The 22,657-nt window shown below is 39.0% G+C and overlaps 1 protein-coding gene across 1 annotated transcript in view; it reads right to left on the reverse strand.

Annotated features, from left to right (window-relative positions):
- The window catches only part of LOC148371906 (zinc finger protein 407-like), a 208,200-nt gene that overhangs the window by 86,372 nt on the left and 99,171 nt on the right, over positions 1–22,657 (reverse strand). The window contains exon 6 of the mRNA XM_088326522.1: positions 2,411–2,577. Within this exon, the coding sequence (XP_088182648.1) occupies positions 2,411–2,577 (167 nt within the window). The remainder of the gene's footprint in view (positions 1–2,410; positions 2,578–22,657) is intronic.

Raw genomic sequence — 22,657 nt, forward strand, 5'->3', positions numbered from 1 at the left:
GACATGAAAATCCAATGTGATCAAATGGAGCGGTTTATTAACTAATGAACAAAGACACAGTCTTGATTTAAGATAAAACAGCCGTAGACTAAAATACTAGTCTTGAGTGTAGACTTTAATAATTGTAATAATAGGGTTACAAATCAATATTTTTAAATAGTGTGGTGCTGACAAAGTTAAAGTTATATTTGATTTAAAGCAGAATTGCTTGAAAACACTAATACAAACAATCTTGTGTAAAGGCAAAATTGTTGTTTTTGAATTATTGTTCTTTTAATTTGTGTTTGTATATCTTTTGTACGTATGCCATTGCTAGGAAAGGCTGTTTATGTCACGATTTGCCAATTACCCTCACCTGCGCTCACTCGTTCAGCCCCAGCTGCCACTTGTTCCCTAATTAGTCCTCCTCCTATTAAAACACGTCATTCTTGTTCACTCCTAGTCTGTCCGTCTGCGAACCTCAGGGCATGCAAGGCAAGCACTTTTGATTCTGTCTCCCGTTTTGATCCCCACCTGTTTCCTGTGTCGATGCCCGATCCAATCTCCGTTCTCCTGTTCCGGATACCCGTATCCTGATTCTGTTTCCTGTATCGATCCCCAATCCAAGCTCCGTTCTCCTGTCCTGGCTACTTGTATCCTGCCCGATTCTGTTTCCTGTATGGATCCCTGGCTTCCCGCTCGTCGCGGCTATCCGACTTGTTCCGATCTCCGACCACGCTTCGTTCGCGTGGGCTTACCGCTCCCCCTGCCCAACGAGCACCAGATTGCTGTCTTTTTCCTTTTGCCCTGACTTCCCCGACCCCTACAAAAGCATTGTGTGAAACGTTACGCATTTGGGTCCCCTTCTAGTGCCAGTCGTGACAGTTTTGGAATTAATGTAAATGGATTGATGGGTTTATTTTCTTTATGAATATCATGGATAATGGGTCGAGTAATCAGATTTGATTGCATTTAAATTTCACCTTATTTCAAACAATTTGTTATTATTTGTATTCATAATATGCAAAATAATTTAGAACTGGTGTAACACAGCTATACTTTATCTTGCAAACTCTACTTCAATGTTCAACAACATCATCCAAATGCAACAACCACTTTGGCTTTTTTTCCTGTGCAATATTATAAAAGGTAGATATTTAATCAGAATCTGTAATGTTTTGATTGTATTTTTGATAGTCAACATGTCATAAGCTAACATGAAATGCAGGCAGATAACGAAGACACGGGCACATTTGCATGTTTACAAACTGTATCTGGCCACATGTTAGGAAAAAAAGAAAGAAAAAAAAACAAAAGTTGGTCTTTTTTCAGCCTTTTAAATCAACATTCTCAATTACAGTATATGCTTTGGATTGCAAGCACCGACATATTTGGGAGGTTAAACCCTCTCGGGCATTGCTTCGGATTTATGTTTGAAGATAACAAATACATATGGCCAAGTAATAAAGCCAATAATCAGCCAGTCGAAAGTGGTTTCCCCCAATAAATCTGTTCAATTCTTTAAAAGGATATTTTGTATTATTTGACCAATAGATGTAGTTGTATCGTGCTGTGCTACTGAAAACTATTGCTGAACGAGCAAATAAAATAAACTACAGAAATTCAAAGCGACAAAACCGCACATTTTTTTCAATTGTATTTGCCAAGCCTTTCACAAATACTTTGGTTTTTGGGTAAACGAAGCAGCAAGATGCCGATTAATGATGCCAACTTACTCTAGGTCAAGGTTTGGCATCCGAAAATGTTGGCCATAATGGACTGAATAAAATGAAGACACAATTATTTTGGTGAGCCGCAAAAAATGTAGAGTTATGTGAACCTATTTTCAAATTAAAACCATAAGGGGATTCACAAAATAAATACATACAATTTTTTCAATTTCCAGCATGACCGAAAAAGCTCCAGGGTGCTAAAGGGCCGCAGGTTGCTGCCCCTACTCTAGGTGAAGTAAGATAGATAGATAGATAGATAGATAGATAGATAGATAGATAGATAGATAGATAGATAGATAGATAGATAGATAGATAGATAGATAGATAGATAGATAGATAGATAGATACTTTATTCATCCCCGCAGGGAAATTCACAGTAAATGCTATTTCAAGTTCATAAACACTTCTCAAACCACGAATATATAAAAAATATATATATATGATATATGTTTTTTTTTGCTTTTTATTTAGATTCAATTATGAATGTAGTTTGTTTTTACCAACAGGAGGCAACACATAATACACACTTACCTTTAGGGAACTGTGAAACAGGTTTCAGTAAAAAGAAAATAATAATACATAAATAAATAAATACATAAAAAAATAAAACAAATATTCCAACTTTTCATTTAGAATCAACTTATTTTCACAAACTAAATGAGTAAATCATATTAGTATAAAACGAGAAGATTTCTTACCAGTGTGTGTACGATAATGGTCCTTCATTGCCGACACATTTAGGAAGGCGTAGTGGCAGGATGGCCAGGAGCACTTATAGGGTTTCTCCCCACTGTGCAGTTTCAGGTGGTTGTTTAGGGCCCATTTTTCACTGAAAGAGCGCTCGCACAACTTGCACTCGAACTTCCTGCAGAATATAGGAAGGGTTGGGATGGAAGAAAGAATGGACCAGAGGAAGAGCAGAAAATTATTTACTGATTCCAGAATTGACATTAAAATATATGAAACTGCTGTGAGAAAGGGACTGGGGGTTACTGGGTAAATGTACTTGTCGTTACACAAAACAGTGTGTTTTGATTGCACACTTTTTGTATTTTTTAGACTATAAGTATCAGTTTCTTCATAGTTTGGCTTGGGGTGCCACTTATACTCTTATATATTTTATTTTAACACTAAACTGCAAGGAGCTCTAGGCTTTCTGTTGATAATTTGAACATTGCCGGTAATTTATAAAAACAACTGAACAAAAATGGCACTGAAAAGAAAATCATATTCCAAGCTGCAAATAGCTAAATGTGAAGCTGAAGGAGGAGTAAAAAGAGTTTGGAGTTAGTGAATAGCGGAGGTGATTATAAGTCTGACGTAAGTGACGTAGAGGAGGGAGTGGATTACTGTCTATCTCCTGAGTTGGGGGAGTTGTTTACCGTGAAAAGTTACATCAAAGATGAAGATTTAATTGGATTTAATGATCTGGAGTGAAAATGATAGTTTGGCAAGCATGCTCTTTATGCTAGAGTTGTCTGAATATTTCCTCACATGTTACGTTGTTACTGACCTTAGGCATGCCAATCATGGAATGTTTGTCTAGGCTACCGTACACTTATTCAAACTGTTGTTCTTTATTTGATTTTATTTTCAATTGTGTTTCAAGATGACATGTTCAGTCTATTTTGTTGTTGGATTTTATCAAATACATTTCCCCCACAAATAAGCTTTAGACTATAGGTGCGGCTTACATGTGTTTTTCTTCTTATTTATGCATTTTTTGGAAAATACGGAGTCATATTTGCTCACACAGGTAACATCATACTCTTACACAAGCACCACTACACTATCATGCAGACACAGTCACAACCATGCATTAACACTAATATACCCTCATATACATAATACTATACTCTTATTCACCGTACTATATATTTTCACACATACTACTATACTTTTATCACAAACGTCTATACTCTCTCACATATATTCCTATGCTCTCATACACATATTATTATATCCTTATACACACACCTCTGTGCGGTCACACACAAACTACTATGCTCCCTTACATTTACCACTTTAACACAGATGCTACTATACTTTCATCCACACACTAATATACTCTCTCACAATGCTAGTATAATCTTATACATGAACAATTATAATGTTCAGTATTAAACCGGTTTCCTCCCACATTCCAAAAACATGCATTTCAGGTAAATTGGCCGGTCCAAATTGTCCCTAGGTGTGACTGAGCGAGTGAGTTGTCTGTCCGCGTGTGCCCTGCGATTGGCTGGCAACCAGTTCAGGGTGTCCCCTGCCCACTGCCCGGAGATGGCTGGGATGGGCTACAGCCCACCCGCGACCCTAATAAGGATAAGCGGTACAGCTAATGAGATGAGATGAGTATTAAACAGTAAATTAGTTTGGTCTAACAGAAAGATTACTTTACATACCCGTTTAGTGATTGGGCTACCCACAGATCAGTGTGCATCGCCATGGTTACCAAAAGTACCAAAAGTAAAACAACACAGACAGGTTAGGTGATCAGTAAACTAAGTGTGGAAAAAAACCCTACATTAATAGAAATTTTGACGATGTGTGAGAAAAAATATTAGCGTGTGAGAGGGTATAATACTGTGTATGAGAGTAGTAGCTTGTGTATATGTTTATAGTAGTTTGTGTGAAAGTTTGAAAGTGTGTCGGGTCCTTTGCTTGGAAAAATAATGCTAAGCAGAAGAAGAAAAAACGGGGGCCACTTACACTACTTAGCAGTAGGTGTGATAATGCTCTACCTGTTGGGTCAATGGGCGTGTTTTTTGCAAATTTGTTGTTTTTATTTCCTTTTGTTGCCCATAATAATGGGTCCCAAAAAAGTGAGCGATACAAAGAAGTAAAAGTAGAAAAAAGTGGGTCTACGAAGGATAAAGTTGCAAAATACGAAAGTGATGTTTGAGCGTCTGTGATTGAAGCGCTGATGGATGGTAAAGTCCGTCCATTTTCTGCACCGGTTATCCTCACTAGGGACGCAATTGAGTAAATGGTTTAAAAATGTTACATTTTAAGCTCTTTAACTGTATATTAACATTTGTAATGGAATCATTAAATACGTGTCAATGTTTAAGTCCACTCTTTATTTATCTTTTGATTTCTTTTTTGTACGTGTCTATTTTAAAGCAGATTTAGGGGACACTTATCTGCGGTGTAGGCTTGTATGCAGGTATATACGGTACCTTTCTTTTTTTGTTTTTAAAAAGGTGAATATATTCGACTACCTGTGCTCCAAACTGCACAATCCTTTCATTGGATACATTTGAGAAGTGGAATACTTTTTGGGATTTGGGTCGCAGCTTGTCATTAGGGTGAATGAATGGGTCATGGAGTCAGACCAGTTGAGGACCAGTGCTATCAAATAGTGTGTGTGGAAGTATGTTTGTGACAGCATAGTAGTGTGTGTATGAGCTTATAGTACTATGTGTAAGAGATGAAGTATAGTAGTATATTTGTGTTTGTTCTTGGGTATGACTGTGTCTCTATGATGGTATAGTTGTGCATGTGTAGGAGTATGATGTTAAATGTGAATGCATGTATGATTTATTTCTTAAACGGCCTCTCATACGTATGTCTACACTGAAACGTACACGCACACACTACCCACAAGAAAGCACACTCACATGCACACACAAGAGGGCAGTTGGCTACTGGTATGTCATGTCTGTGTAAGCAGGCATTGATTTTTCTGTCCTGGCCTGCCACCTCCACCATTTATTCTTTGCGTTGCACCAGGGCCCAGAGGACTAAAGAAATTCTGTTAGAGTACACACACACACACATACAAACGACTGAGGGTTGGCTGTTGGGAGAATAAAGTTCACCTATTCAGCATCCCTAACCACTTAGCAAAGGTTAAATGAACAGTTATCAACATTTTACTCAGCACCCCTCTAGAGGCTTTTGTATCAAAGCATCCCTCGTGCTTCTAGACTCCGTTTAGACAGTCATATGGATTCTATAATTTTATAAAGACCTGTCTAGATTCACTGCTCAATTTCATTTCCATAAATGAAAAAGTGTGCCTCCAATTCATTATTTGCTTTGCAGAAGCTTATTTAAAGATCAGGAAATATAAAAAAATGTAAATTGGCATCCACTCATACACATAACATGGATTTTTTTTTTTTTCTAAACTGAATTCAAATTATTGTTGATGTGTTTAAATTGGATGGCATCATACCGTATATCAGTGTTTGGCAACCACAGGGCCGAGGACCGGTACCAGGCCATCAGTCGTTTGGTACCCGGTCGCACAGAAAGATGAAAAATGTGTCTCGTTTTTTGCTTACACCTTATTTATCCGTGTAAAAGGTAATTCTTGCTTTTGCCGCCCTTTGATAGTCAAAACCTGGGAAGTAGAATCCATGACTTATTTATTTATTACTCAAGAACAAACCCAATATACAGGTTCAAATACTTGTTTAGCAAATAAAAGTACCATACTTTATAAACATTTTTTTTCTTTTCTTTTTTTACGAATAACTTACGTACCATGAATTTATCATTCTAAAAATATATATATATATTTTTTATAGTACAACTGTATGGATAGAGGACACAATCCACTTAACTTGACATAATATTTTGCCGCTAACATTAGAAATACTACAAAATAAACCCGAACATATTTATCCATTATCAAAGACTTTTAAAAAAGCGTCAGGGAGCTACTAGGGAGCACCAAAGACCTACATGCAGCTCCAGAACAAACATGCAGGGTCGAGAAGTCCAGCTACCTTGGCAATAGAAAGCAAATTTCTCCGCATTTTGGGGCTTTTTGTGGCATTTTACGGACATGATGGCTTTTAGAAAAACTTAAAAATGAAAATTCTTTGCAAATTCATAATGTAAATTTGTCAAACATGCATGTGTACAACTCAGACTGCAATGTCATTGTTGACAGTCACATGCAGAAAATGGGCGGAGCAACTCTTTAGCCAATCAGAATGCAGAACACAATGCACTATGAAAATCTGCAAAGTAGCAAAACCGCAATAAGAAAACCGGGACCAATACAGCAAGGGATTACTGTTTTGATGTGCGTTAAACGGGCAACATCCATGGCAGCCTGGTCATCCTGGAAGGGGAATTACCTCATGTGCGGTCCCTTCTCAAGGTTTCTTCATTTACCTCATGTTAAGGTTTTGAGTTTTTTCTTGCCCTCGTGTAGGTTTTAGATCAGGAGATGGTGTAATATTAATTGGTGGTCTGTGCAGCCCTTTGAGACTCCTTGTTAATAAAGGGCTATACAATAAGCATGACTTGACTTAACCTTATATCACCTTAATTGGGCAATGATTAATAAGTCAAAACATATTGCAGACCTCATCTGCCCATCATTTGATGCAACGGGAATCTAACCCGGATTGCTGTAGTGAGAGTGCCAAATCTTAACAACTAGGATACTAAAATAACAAAGGAAAAGGCATTAGATTTAATCTCATGATCACACTATATTACTCACAGTCCCATGTTGTAAACCATTGTAATGGAGAATTATGGTAAATAGTTCAGCCAAAACAACAATTTACAACAAGGTATTGAGTAAAAATAGTATGATAATGATATCAGATCTCCTGAATCATATAGATCCCCAGTGGTTTAGTGTTTACCCAGTGCATTTGAGCTTATTATTATTTTTATATTACTTATGTTATTATTGTTATTATTGTGAGACCCAATATTTGAACATCAAAGCAGTGCACACTACATCTCTGCAAAAACACACTGGTAAGTATAATAATTCATTTTAATGGTGATGATTTAGCGTAGAATGACTATTGTGTGAGTCATTAACAAATAAAGTCAGGTTTGGCGGGGCATTTGTCATTTAGCAAAGGCCATCTTATCTTAGAAAAGGTAGCTGACTTTAAGTCCTATTTGTGTCGTTTGATTCCCATGGTATCCGTTTCATAGCGAGCCGCATGATACTCACCTGAAGGAATAATGACTCCACGCAGCATGTAGAAAGTGTCTGAATCAATAATTCAAACTCCACGTCTTCCTTATTGGAAGGGGGAGGGTGGGCGACCAAGTAAGACATGTAAAACAAAAGAACTAGGAGTTCTAAGTGGTGGGGGTTGAGTAGCTTAAAAACAATATGTGCCATTACTACATCACAAATCTATATAATCTAGTGGTGTGTCGTGAGATCTAAACAATGTGATCTTAATTGTATATTGTCGAGCAACGCTTACTAAAAAAATTATAAATTGTCTGTCAGCTTCCTGTCATTGCTTCTCCCTGGTTGCACTGCTTCCAGATGTGTGCTTTCATTTACCAATTCCTGCATTCATTTACCAAATCCTGCTTATATTTAGCCATTAGCTGATGAAATATACTCTGAGGTTTCCACAAAAAATCCTGAAGGCCGCGTCCAGTAACATCTGTATTAAAAAAAATCTGTAGGCTCAGCCAATCAGATTCAAGTTGGCGTATGAAAGCCCTCGAGAGCAGTGTTTCTCGACTGGTGGCTCGGAACCCAAAAGTGGCTTGTGGACCCATTTTTAGTGGGTCACGAGCCTTTGCCCTGGCAAAAAAATGCCAAGAAATAAAAATAACTTGGGGTCTTTACATTTCTTAAAACTAAATGGTGATTATGCCCTGTAAATGCAAGTTGACACTCTTAAAACCGAAGCGAGCAAGGCTTTCGCAAGTTTTGTCTCCCACTTTAAAGTTAAGATGTTAAGCTTGACCTCAAGCCCGATCTGAATTTCTGTACGGGTTGTTATGTTGGAATGATGCCAAGTTTCTTTCTTGCTGACTTCTTTTTTCATTTATTATTATCCACCCGTCATTGTTGGTCTTTATCTCTTGGCACAAGTCCGCCGCCCTTTGCGTCCTTTGCCCCTTTCTCGCGCACTCCGCATTGCTGGCTCCCTGAGCAGACTGTACTCTGCAGTGGCGGTGTCCAGCGCTGCCAGACCCAAAGAACCGGGGCCGTGGCAGGGGCCCAAGTCGGGGGCCCGGGTGCCCCAAAATCACCTCTCCAACAGAGTCCTCACAAATAAAAGAGAACTTTTCACTTCAAAGAGCCGCCTCATAGAGCCGGTTTGTTCGCGAACGACTTATCCCTAATTCAGATTGGAACTGAAGGCCTAGATGTTGAGTCCTTATAATCCATAACGATATGTTCGGATCGAATATAGATGTCTATATTGGACACTTTAAGCTCATTTACATGAATTGAAGGATAAACTGTAAACTGTCAGCTGTGACCTCACATGTTTAAGATAAAGCCTTATTTCTTTCAACATAAGATTTTCGAAAAACATAGTTTGACCGATAGGTGCGTATTTGCGTTTACATTTGGTGACTCACTACAGAATTTATAGTACTGTTTGTTGCTCGTGCCACAATGAAAAAGGTAAATAAGAAGAGTGAGGATATGCCATCTTCTATTGTAAGCAACATGACGGACACTCTTGCTTTACAAGCTAAACATTGCTTGTTATGCCGCCTAACCACAAACTGAGGTAGGTGTGCGCTCGGGGCCGGACAGTGCTAAAATAGAGAAAAAACGAGAGCCAAAGCAACACACTAGAAAAAAAGAAGGTACGCGCAATTCCAGCACTTACATCAGTGGGTGGTTTGTAAGGATGAGGGAAGGGTGAATCTGGTTTTTTTTCGCGGGATCAGATGGAGTGCTTTGATCTTGTCCCTGCATATCCAGTTATGTCACGATTCACAGTCTCACAGTCTCACATACACATCAACACTGTAAAAGCCACGCACCAAGCAAAACTAGTTGAAAGAAAGCGGGTAGAATATGAAAAATCGAGTCGGCAGGTAAGACTAGATGTTAAGGAGGGTTACGGCAAAAAGCAGATTTGAACTTGGTTAATTGATCAAAAGACAACTAAGAGTATGTCTGCCCTAGATGAAGTAGATAGATGGAAAAAATAATAGTCTAAATTTCTGGTGCAGTTGCAGAAAATGTTGCTTCTTTAAATTATTGTATTTCCTATGTAACTATATTTTTAGTTGTTTTCTGGTAACATAGATGAATATATATACTCACACGCATGATGCGTATGTGAATATGAACATTGTTTTGAATATCAATTATTTATTGTTGTTGTTTTTTTAAAGGTGCTGTCCGGAATTTGAAAATGTGTTACTTTCTGCTGCCATCTCCTGGCTTAAAGTCATGATCACTGCTCATTTAGTATGCACTTTGTTTTAGACACGCTCAAATTAACTTTTTTTTTTCATAAAGCTTACTTTTTTTAAATTTCATGTGGCCTAAAATCCGCTGCGCCTTATGTATGAAAACATAACACAACATACTCATTTTTGGAGATGTGCCTCATAATCTGGTGCACCTTTAAGTTCAGAAAATACAGTACTTATTTAATGGAAGTAATTCCGTTTTCAGTGTTTTTAACTCTGCTTTTCACTCTTTTCCCCACAGATCAGGCAGTGAGGTGACATGATTGACATGCGGTGCATATTTATTCAAAGACCCTGGTGGGCTTCTTGCCTGTACACTCCGAAATGTGCATGCTTCCATGTGTATGCTGTCAGTCATTACCATATACCACAGTATGCTACTGTCAAAATATCACAGAGCCACACTGGTCCGAATAGCTGGATGTAGTATATTTTTCAGGAGGTATACCTGTAAATATGCACCATACATTTGCTAACAACCTCACCAAATTAATACAGTAATCCCTTGCTATATCACGGTTTAGCTACTGTGCAGATTGTCAGCATGCATTGTGTTCTGCCACAAAAGCATCAAAAGGCAGAGAAAGATAATTTCTATTTTACGCTAAACTTGCTCTGTAGCTACATGCGGTTATTTGGCACTACCTAGTGGCTCCATGGCGCTTTTTCGAAGGTGTTTGATGATGGAAAAATATATGGTTTCTGTAGAAAGACAGAAGATGGATACAGTATGTGTTTATTTTCTTATAAGGCCTTCATAAGACTCCAGACATATTTGATTTGTTTTTTTTTTTTGGTCCAATGTGGCTCTTTTAACATTTTGGGTTGCCGACTAGAAGGTACATTCTGTTTTCTATAACGTCCACATGATAGCGACAAAGTATCCTGTGAACTAAAGTGGATCGTGTCCTTCAATCAATGCATTTTGCAATCGAGTGGCAATATTACGTTTAAAGTTATAATATAACAGTACACAAATTATTTGTAAAATAGAATGTACATTAAGTTTGAAAAAAAACCAAAAAAAAAACACTTGCGCCTGTCTGTTACTTGGCTTCAATGAGTATTAAAAATATAAATAAATGAATAAGGGTTTTTACTTAGCAGGTTTTGACTACGGCGAGATCTTCTTGGAAAGCAACCCAAGGAAAATGAGCGGTTACTGTATTTCTGTTCAGGAAAACTGAAAGAAAAAAAAATAAATAAATACATAAACAAAAACTAATAGGGATTTCCGTTTGGGGTCGAAATAAATTATGGCACTGATCCTAAGGGCATGCTCTATTTGATGTAATATTCAATCCCATTAAAATAAATACTGAAATATATTTTTAAATAAAGGCATTTTAAGACTGAGTATTCGTATAGGACGTTGGCCATTTGTTGTGTGGAAAAAATGTCCAACACTTTCATGGCAACACAAAGAAAAATGAGGGGCCGACTTTTGCCTGAAGCCCAACTGACACAAACAGACAACTTCAAAGTGAAGGCTGTTGTTTATTTGGCAAAGGGAAAGAGGGGGAGAAAATTTATCTGATATGCAACTGTCAGGAGAGCATTTTCACATGCAAAATAGAGAGTGAGTGAGAGAGATTACCTAGAGGGAGGAACATGACAGCATTCACTAGGGTCAGGATGGATCATCATCTTTAGCCCCGACTGCATCATCTCTCTCCCTCACCCTCCATCGTTAACTCTATGCTTCCCTTTTTTATTCCTCTCATTTCCCCCTCTTTGTTATTTTGCCTCCTTTTCAGGTTTCAGGCTTCTTCACTGCGCACTTTGACAAGCCGCTGTTTTATATCCAGACCAAATTAGCTGAATGAAGATTCAATCAGTGGCCCTGATAGACCGAGTAAGCTTAAAATCAGGCATGTCTAACACCGGCACGATGATTTAATCTGGCCCGCGGTAATCTTTAAATGTCAAAAAAAGTAAGTCTTGAACTTGTTTCTTGCAAAAGTTATGATTTTTTTAAATAAATACAAACAAAATGTTACTTCTTGCCGCTAGTGGGCAGTAAATATGTTAAAGAGCTTAAGTCCAGCAAAGGTTATACCTACTGTATGTTTGGGACTACTTATCGTTGTGAGCAAGTGTTCTCTGTGACAAATAAAAAATAAACCTAGCAGCGCTCAAAGATAACGAACATACACTTGAATGACATTGTTAAATGTTTTGCTACTCAGAATTTGACACCTGAAATGAATGCACTTTTAAAGGAAAAATATGCCAACTTTCAGGAGCCAGCTGCAGAAAGTAAACTGCACGAATGTAACGATAAGGGCAAAAAGGTGAGATGGAACAAACTTTGTTTGTAGAGATCATTAAAAATAAGATTTATATAATAATAATAATAATAATAATAATAATTTCCTTGTATTGTCATTCTGTGTAACAATGTACACAGAACGAAATGTCGATTGCATCTGACCCGATGCAGCCGCAGCCAAGAGAGGGCGCCGCCGACCACTTTTTAAGTCTTAGGAATGACTCGGCCGGGGCGCGAACCCGAACCTCCCAGTCTCAAAGCGGGCGCCTTACCATCTAGGCTACTGAGCTGGTAATAATAATTTCCTTGTATTGTCATTCTGTGTAACAATGTACACAGAATGAAATGTCGATTGCATCTGACCCGATGCAGCCGCAGCCAAGAGAGGGCGCCGCCGACCACTTTTTAAGTCTTATGATTTAATGTTGAAGACAATATTGTTAAGTACATGTTTCCCAAGCTTCAGTAGGCCCAGCATGGTAGTAGTATCTAAAGTTATTGCCCATATACTGCTAAAACTAAAATTTTGTATTTCTTTTCATTTCAAATGAGATTGACAATTGAAGCAAGCATATTTTTTCTTTATAGCTACCACTTGAATTTGATTAGTGTGGTGAGTTGGTCCAAATCTAAAGCTACATTTATTTAGCTGTTAAAATAAACAATTTGTGAACACATTCCATGCCAAATGATGAAAATCATGTTTTTCCATTGTTTGTATACACATTTGTTTTGTGTAGAACATATCCCTTTTTTCTCCTGTTTAGAATTTGTAGGGTAGGCTAAATGATAAAGCATAAAACTGAAAAACAAAGCTAAATATTTGCCGTTTACATTTTTTTGACTGATTTGGTCCACTTGAGAATATTAAGTCTGGAACCATACCAAGAGCCAAACTGGCTTTGATATGCCTGCTTTAAAATGTAGCTGACTGAATTTGGACCCTAGGTTTGTGTCTTAAGAGATGATCTTCATGACCAATGGAAAACCTATTTGATTGAAGTGAAGGCTAAATAATAAATGCTGACCAAATCACTTATCTTTCCGGAACATGGATGCAAGGTTTGTTATTTGTCATGAGCCAAACCTATCTAGATTTAGATATCGAACCCTGCTCGTCCTGATAATGATAATTAAATTCGATTTTCAGTTATTAAAATAAAATATTGGTTTAGCAAAAGTAAAGCACAACACATCTCTATTGCTGGGCACAGCATCAAACAGGAAAACATACGCCTGTAAAAGAACTGGCTCTCCTGGGAAAGTCCAAGAATTATCCTTACAGAGGGTCACATTAAATACAACCAGAATCCTCATCACAAAGAAAAACGACAACAAGAACCAAACATAAAACCATATGAAGGGCCCAAATGGGTCTACACTCTGTTGTAACCTCATGGAGCAGACTGCTGCATGAATGCAATATAAACAATGTGACACAACAGAGATGGTTTGGCTGATTTATGTTTACCTTCTTTCCCAAGAGGAGCAAGAGGAGTGGAAAGAGAAGATAATGAAATAAATAATAAACTGCTGAGCCCATCAGATAAGCTCCTGTTTATCCTGCTGTAGGGGCAAATACAAATTGTCAATTTAATGAACACGGTAGACGTGATGAAAGCGAGGTGAAGGAGCCTCCTGTCTGACAAACAATCAGAAAATGTTATCTTAATATCGTTGTGCTGTTATTCAGCCCATAACTTAGAGGAGCGAGAAAAACGAGGTGGCACGAAGGCAGAGGGGAATGAAGGGATGGGCAGTGAGGTGCAAAGGCCATGTCCCTCTGTGTTGGCCCTGTTATTGCCTATTTTTATTATTAGCCATAGCTCAAGAGTCCTAAACACACTTTGTAAACATGCAGTTCTAAATCTTACACGCAGACTACTTCTTGCTGTACCAACATCACACATACACAAATGGGTAATCATGCACATCCAAGCACACACGCACACTCTAAAATTATGATAAAAGAAATCAAATCAATTCTTCCATGCACCAGAGGCAGCAACATCCAGTAAAAATCCAAAGTAACAGAACAGTGGTCAGCAGTCTTTTATGTACCACGGACCAGTTAAATGTCTGCTTTGTCGCACCCTGCCCAATAATGAAAATAGTATTAATAGCAATAATAATATTATTAATCCATCCATCCATCCAATTATGATCTGCACTGCTTATCCCCAGTAGGGTCGCGGGGGTGCTTGAGCCTATCCCAGCCATCTTCGGGCAGTGGGTAGGGGACACCCTGAACTGGTTGCCAGCCAGTTGCAGGGCACACAGAGACAGACCATTCACTCGCTCATTCACGCCTAAGGACAATTTGGACCGGCCAATTAACCTGACATGCATGTTTTTGGGATGTGGGAGAAAACCCATGCAAGCACGAGCAGAACATGCAAACTCCACACAGGAAGGTTTGATCTTATGACCTCAGAACTGTGCCACAAATGCGCTAATCACTGTGCTGCCGTGCTGCAATAATAATAATAACAATAATCATAAAAATAAGCCAATTGTGTACATTCTACAATACTTTTGGCTGCAACAAGACACTCCCATTTTGGGATTATGAGAGACAATGATACGTGAAGTGTGCTACTTATGTCCAGTCTGCTCCATATTTTGGTCTTGGTTGCCCTCAATGCAGAAAACGAGGGTTAACGCAGATACAAAGTCAAACATGGAGACAGGATTTTCAGTGCTGTTGTGGTAATTTTGGGGTAATCTGCCATGAATCTCATCCAGGACAACGGCAGACTTAATGTCTCAAGCAGTTGATTTTCTACAAATATTGATATCCTGCATTCACCCGATTTGTTGACATATGGGTTGCAGTTCCAAGCAGCTTTCCTTTTTTAGTGACTGCAGGTTTATCTTCTGTCCCTTCGTTGGACCGTATCCCCTTCTAAAGGAAACATTCTAAAGACCTTTGTTATTTGCTCATTTCACTAGCTTGGGATTTCAATTTAGCGAGCTGCATCACCTGTAGTGTGGTGTCGCGGCCTTGGCACGTGTCACGTGCGATGGACAAAAAAAAAAAAAATCGAGTCACTTTTCAAAATACAATTCTGTGAGGCCCAGTAGCAAATGACCCACGGCCCAGGGGATGCCGACCACTGCCATAAGACATTGCTTTTTAACCACAAAGCCACCAATACATATGATGTATGTATGATGATCCCTGCTCAAATATTCCTCCACCCTTCTCTTACGGACCACTCAGCGCTTCTTTATTATTCTTTAATTTACGGCACTGCAATCTGTGCAGCCACCTAAATTAACCATTATCTCCATATTTATATAATAGAAGCACTAGATTGCGCCGGGAAGAATTACTATCAATATGAATATCTCTAACAATAACTCAGTCCTGCAGCTAAGGACATGATTCTCTTTATCAGGCTCCTGATAGGCTTTAAATGCAGCAGAAGGCAGCCATATCAGAGCTTTTCCTCTCTAATATCTGGCTGCATTAGCGTGTCGTAAATCAAATTACACTGCTAGAATTTCATTAGGGTCACCTGCCAGCGCTGCTGTGAAGGCAGAATATTTATGTTTCGTTGCTAAAAAACTGCACTTTAAGGTACCCCAAAAAATGGGGAAGGGTCAGGTTAAGCGTGACCATTGATTAATTAGCTAATCATGTTTCACAAAAGTAGACAAGAATCATGGCGAAAATCATAGACCGCATGAAGGGAACCAACATTTTGTGGTTCTTATCTTTAACCAGGCCTTGACTTGTCTCATCTCGTTGAATGAACATGCTCCCTAATACTGTCCAAGGGAGAAAAAAATATAATTGATTGGGCCCAAAACCAATTATAAGTGTTGGATGTGATAAACACAAAATTGCTAAAGAGGAAACTATGTATTCAAACAGGATTTCAACATTATTGTAGCTTGTGATAATCAATTCATCACATTTGTTTAACGGTCTATAGTTGCTCGACAATCAGCATCTTCCTGTGGGATAATACTTCATGGGTTTGGATCTAATCACAAGGGGAGGTTTGATTAACCCTCGTAGCATGCAGGTTCATATTATGTAGATGTTCATGCTTTTTCAATCAAAGAAAGAGCATTGAAAAGTACACTTGGGAGCTCAAATTTCCCAAGGGTTGTGAGAACATGTGGAAGTTGAAAATGGCACTGTGCTGTGATTTATATGTTATTGCATTTGGGAGGCAACCACATAATATACATAAAGTGTGTTATGTACATCATTTGGACATATAGACATCCATTATAGTTCATTATCGACTGATCATGAACCTGGTGTATTTCAATGCAATTCCCGGGATTTTTGTATTTTCCTCTTCAATGCCATAGTCAATTGTATGCAAAGTAAAAAAACAAAATGTTACGTGGCGCCAAAGTCCAAATATAATAATAACAATAATGATACTAATTATGCCTGCAAACCACTGACATAAAGGAGGATCTGGTGACAAGATCTTGCAAGATTATGTGTAAGAACAAGTGAGTGAACAAAACATTTGGCGATCAAAAATGAAAAAAAAAAAAAATGTTGTCTCCATCACACCAAGTGGCTGGGCACTGCCGGACCCCTGGACAACCGCACTCAATTTATTTTTTACAGGTGATATTATTGACCATAGTCGCAATTATCAGTTTAAAAGGGGAGAGAATGAAAAGCCTGTGGGACAAGAGACTTGTTTGTCTGATGTTGGCTGCAACAATGTCCGTCTTAAAAATTAGGTAGTAAGTAAATAATTAATTGAAAATATACACATGTATAGATACAGTGGGACCTCGCTACTTTGCGGTTCCACGTTCGCGGATTCAGAGCTTCGCGGGTCTAAAAAATAATAATAAAATATATATATGTATATATATATATATATATATATATATATATTAAGTGGTTAGCGCTTGTGCGGCACAGTTCATGTCATGGGAACCTGTCGTGGGTTCAAATCCAGCTCCAGACTTCCTGTGCGGAATTTGTATGTTCTCCCCGTGCTTGCGTGGGTTTCCTCCGGGCACTCAGGTTTCCTCCCACGTTCCAAAAAACATGCATTTCAGGTGAATTGGCCGGTCCAAATTGTCCCTAGGTGTGAATGAGCAAGTGAGTTGTCTGTCCCCGTGTGCCCTGCGATTGGTTGGCAACCAGTTCAGGGTGTCCCCTGCCCACTGCCTGGAGATGGCTGGGATGGGCTCCAGCTCCCCCGCGACCCTAATGAGGATAAGCGGTACGGCTAATGAGATGAGATGAGATGATATATATATATATATATTTTTTTTTTAAAGCATTTTTGAAGGGGCGTCGCTACTTCGTGGTTCCATGTTCGCGGGTTCAGAGCTTTGCAGGTCTAAAACATAATGATAATAAAATAAAATAATTTTTTAAGCATTTTTGAAGGGGCGTCGCTACTTCGTGGTTCCACGTTCCCGGGTTCAGAGCTTCACAGGTCTAAAAATTAATGATAATAAAATCTCATCTCATCTCATTGGCTGTACCGCTTATCCTTATTAGGGTCGCAGGGGGGCTGGAGCCTATCCCAGCCATCTCCGGGCAGTGGGCAGGGGACACCCTGAACTGGTTGCCAGCCAATTGCAGGGCACACGGGGACAGACAACTCATTCGCTCAGTCACACCTAGGGACAATTTGGACCGGCCAATTCACCTGAAATGCATGTATTTGGAATGTGGGAGGAAACCGGAGTGGCCGGAGGAAACCCACGCAAGCACGGGGAGAACATACAAACTCTGCACAGGAAGTCCGGTGGCTGGATTTGAACCCACACAGGAGGTTCCCAAGACCTTAGAAGTGCGCCGCACACGCGCTAACCACTGCGCCGCCGTGCTGCCTAGTAAAATAAAATCATTTTTTTTTAAAAAAGCATTTTTGAAGGGGCGTCGCTACTTCGTGGATTTTCACTTTTCGCGGGTGGTTTTGGTCCCCATTAACCGCGATAACCGAGGGATTACTGTAGTTCTGATCAGTGTTCTCTCTAAGCTGAGCGCGTGCGCGGTCGCGCACTGCCCGCAAATTCTCAGGAACCGGCTCTTTTGGGTCCTAAACGGCTCTTCAGGTTTTTTTTTTGCTTCTTTCATCCCTACACGACCAAATATTATGTACAATTATGCACAAAATGACTTAAAAGAAAGGGGAATAGAACAAAAAAGAAAAAAATACCAAAATGAAAAAGTAGTGAAAAGCTGAGGAAAAAAAAGAAACAAAAGGAAGAGAAAAAAGGACAAATTCAGAAAAAAGCCAGAAAAAAAGAAAAGAAAGAAACAAAGGGAAAAAAGTAGATAGAGAAAAAAAAGAAAAAAGTAACAAATAGGAAAAAATAAACACAATGAGATTTTTTTAAAAGGGATTAAAAAAAAATAGAAAAAACCTGGGGAAAAAGAAGAAAAAGTTTGTGTTGTATTCATCTTTTGGTGATTAAATACAGTTGTGTATCGTGCAACCGACTAAATAAGCCCCCCAAAATGTTAATATTATGCGACAAAAGATACCAGGAAAATAAAGAAATGGAAATCTTGTGAAAAAATTGTTGCAAAAACAAATGACGTTTGTAGGCCGTACAACCTTTGCAATAATACATGAGTCAATTCATTCAAAAGTGAAAAATAATTTTGCATTGCAGGAAACTCAGCAAAATGTAACGTGATGTCAAGTTTTGGACATGTTTGATAATGACTTAGTTGCCACACTTGGGATTGCTCACTGACTGTGTGGACGCTCAGACCCCTGGAAAATAACAGGGAACATTGGTTCTGATGCACACCGAAGCATTTGAGTGATTGGAAGTAAAGAAATATATATATTCATAGATGAATGAGTTCATACACTTAAAGGTCACGTCCAAATAATGGACACTGACATGCATTGGTTTTTGGGAAAACGGCTATTGGGGAAAAAAAAAAAAAAAAGGTCATGTCACCACTTTTTGACTAATGCACTTCTTAGGAAATATGAAATATTCAAGTAGAAATTCAATGCATATGTCTAGAGACGCTGCCCAACTTATGAACATTCGTAAGTTGCTTCAGTGCTATATTTTGCTATATTTTGTATGTTTAAGTTTATATAAATATGTTTAAAGCTTGTATACGTAGCCTGTATTGTACTAAAAAGTAAACATTTCATAAAATAATATGCTCTATAAAGATAAATAAAGTTAAGTGTAACTTACTTTTGGAAGATAAGCTTTAGGAGGTCCTTCTCCGTGTTAGAGAGTGGTGGAAAAAAAAACAATCCAACAATTTTCTCAACCGCATCAAGCTTTCTTATTCCATTTTTGTTTCAAAAGAAATGGCTTGCCTCTTCTTTACACTTTACACTAAACATATTGAATGGATGCACGAGATATCAAAGAATAAAAATGTCAAAGTTCTTAGCGTGCTAGCGATACAGTACACGTAGTTATGATTACACACAAACCAGTTAGAGAAAGAAGATTTTTTTTTTCTTCCGGGTGGATGCTGGAAAAAGGTGCACACATTTTAAAATCTAACTTATAGCAATGTCCGGATACTTTTGAACATCCCAAAATAATGTTCCTTTTTTTTCGAATGGTTGTAAGTAGGGGAGCGTCTGTATAGAGTTCAGTTAGTCAAGCTCAAATATACATCCATACATTATCTGCACCGCTTATCCTCAGTAGGGTCGCAGGGGTGCTGGAGCCTATCCCAGCCATCTTCGGGCAGTGGGCAGGGGACACCCTGAACTGGTAGCTAGACAGTCAAACGCCACACAGAGACAGACAACTCACTGGCTCATTCACACCTAGGGACAATTTGGACCGGCCAATTAACCTGTCATGCATGTTTTTGGAAAGTGGGAGAAACCGGAGTGCCCGGAGGAAACCTACACAAGCACGGGGAGAACATGCAAACTGCACACAGGAGGGTTCGATCTGATGATCTCAGAACTGTGCCGCACACGCGCTAAGAACTGCGCCGCTGTGCTGCCCAGGCTCAAATATTCATCTCATCTCATTAGCTGCACCGCTTATCCTAAGTAGGGTCGCGGGGGTGCCGGAGCCCATCCCAGCAATCATCAGGCAGTGGGCAGGGGACACCCTGAACTGGTTGTCAGCCAATCGCAGGGCACACAGGGACAGACAACTCACTGGCTCATTCACACCTAGGGACAATTTGGACCGGCCAATTAACCTGTCATGCATGTTTTTGGAATGTGGGAGAAACCGGAGTGCCCGGAGGAAACCTACACAAGCACGGGGAGAACATGCAAACTGCACACAGGAGGGTTCGATCTGATGATCTCAGAACTGTGCCGCACACGCGCTAAGAACTGCGCCGCTGTGCTGCCCAGGCTCAAATATTCATCTCATCTCATTAGCTGCACCGCTTATCCTAAGTAGGGTCGCGGGGGTGCCGGAGCCCATCCCAGCAATCATCAGGCAGTGGGCAGGGGACACCCTGAACTGGTTGTCAGCCAATCGCAGGGCACACAGGGACAGACAACTTGCTCGCTCATTCACACATAGGGACAATTTGGACCGACCAATCCACCTGAAATGCATGTCTTTGGAATGTGGGAAGAAACCGGAGTGTCCGGAGGAAACCCACGCAAGCACGGGAAGAACATACAAACTCCGCACAGGAAGCCCGGTAGCTGGATTTGAACCCACACAGGAGGTTCCCAAGACCTTAGAACTGTGCCGCACACGCGCTAACCATGCTGCCCCGGCTCAAATATTTGTTTAACAAACAAGAGTGCTGTACTTAGTAAAATTATTTTTTATAAATAACGTCTGTACTGTCAAATTATAATTTTTTTCAAAATAATCACAATGTTTTAATGGAAAACTATGGATTAAGGACATTATCCAATATAATGATACTTTGCTGTTATGAAAAACTGCATTTACCTTCTGGTTCTGTACTACATTAACCATATTCTTTTTCCTTTTCAAACATTTTTGAAAAAAATGCAAGAGAACCACTAGGGCGTGCCAAAGAGATGCATGCGGCTCCAGAGCAAGTTTAGCAGGTGGCAAGGTCCACTTTTTGGGCCATAGAAAGCATCGTCTTCTGTTTAGCCAATTAGAATGCAGAACAAAATGCATGATGAAAATCCGCCAAGTACTGAAACTGCAATAAGTAAACAGTGATACAAAGGATTACTGTAAATTGTTAGACCCAGGAAAAACAATGCTTATGAGCAAGCTCCAAAATGATTTCCGACTAATGAGCAAAGCCTCTAATCCATTTACAAGGGACTAAGTACATTCATATTTGTATTTGTTTTCCTTTTTTTCCTTTATTCTCGGTTCCAGAAAAAAAAATTGTTAACTGTTCAGCCTGTTCTGGACAAAATGGCAGTGCTTCTATCTCTGATAAAAATGTAATATGTTGCAACAAAATGCAACTTATCTAGAATGAAATGTGGGTCTGTTTATGTTAAATGTGCGTGTGCGCTTCGTTGGGCACAAGTGAAAGCGGGTCCATTCTTTCCTTATTACTGGAATTGTAATTCAATGATCACCTTAGATCACATGTGTGCCATAAATCAGATAGGCATGACAGAGGATGAAAAATTGTATTAATAATGTGGAACTTATTATACGGCCCCAAATGCTCCCTTGATAAATGACATTGTTTGGGTTTGACAATTATTGCATTTAAAACATTATTTCTGTTTGTGCGTGTGCTGGACATTGCGGTGGCGTGAGATCATTGGATGGGGAGCAAGACAAGAGGTGGGGTCCCCAAGCTTCATCAAATATTCAAGATGTTTCTTCCAGTCCTCTCGAGAGTCAACGGGCATATAGAAGCTGTTTCGGTAAGGGTATATGTGTTTGTATGTGTGAGCATTGCAGGAATTAATTAAATGATGAATAACTGAAATGCGCACATCTTCAAGTTATGAAGCAGTTACAATCCATCTCAGTCAAATACGAGCATCTCTTTTTTTAAACTACAAATAAAAGCTAAACAAATTACACCTTTCTGACATAAATTATACATGAATACTTTTGTTGAATTTATCTATTCACTTTTCTTAACCGATTTATCTTGGTTTATGACAGAGAAGGAACCAACAGGGATTGTCTTTCTATTAAACATGCAAAAACATATTCATGCACTTATGCTTGTTTCAACACCCGTCTGTGTTGAGTGAGCGTGTTTGCTTAGTGCATTAGCTATATTGAAGGATGCAATGTAAGACATGAAGTCAGAAACTAGCTAGCTAAATAACTAACTAACTTAATGGTATGCATTCTCTGACAGACATACGTGAAAAGAATGTCAGTATGTGGGTTGAATTAAGTTATTTCTTTTTCTGTTTTTTTTCATTTGTTTAAATGACATAGGTTAAAAAACTAATTGTGATTTTTTCGGACCTAAATTGCAATTTCAATGTGATTTTCGATTTAAAAAGAAAAGTGGATTTTCTGTGCTAGTTTTTTTTTTCCGGGGAGAACATAAACATAGGGAAATTCAAACAACTTGAGATGATGTACTTATAGACCGACAGTATACGACTGTAACAAAATA

This window comes from Urocampus carinirostris, chromosome 2 (assembly GCF_059441175.1).
Source record: "Urocampus carinirostris isolate Australia breed hairy pipefish chromosome 2, RoL_Ucar_1.0, whole genome shotgun sequence".
Lineage (NCBI taxonomy): Eukaryota > Metazoa > Chordata > Actinopteri > Syngnathiformes > Syngnathidae > Urocampus > Urocampus carinirostris.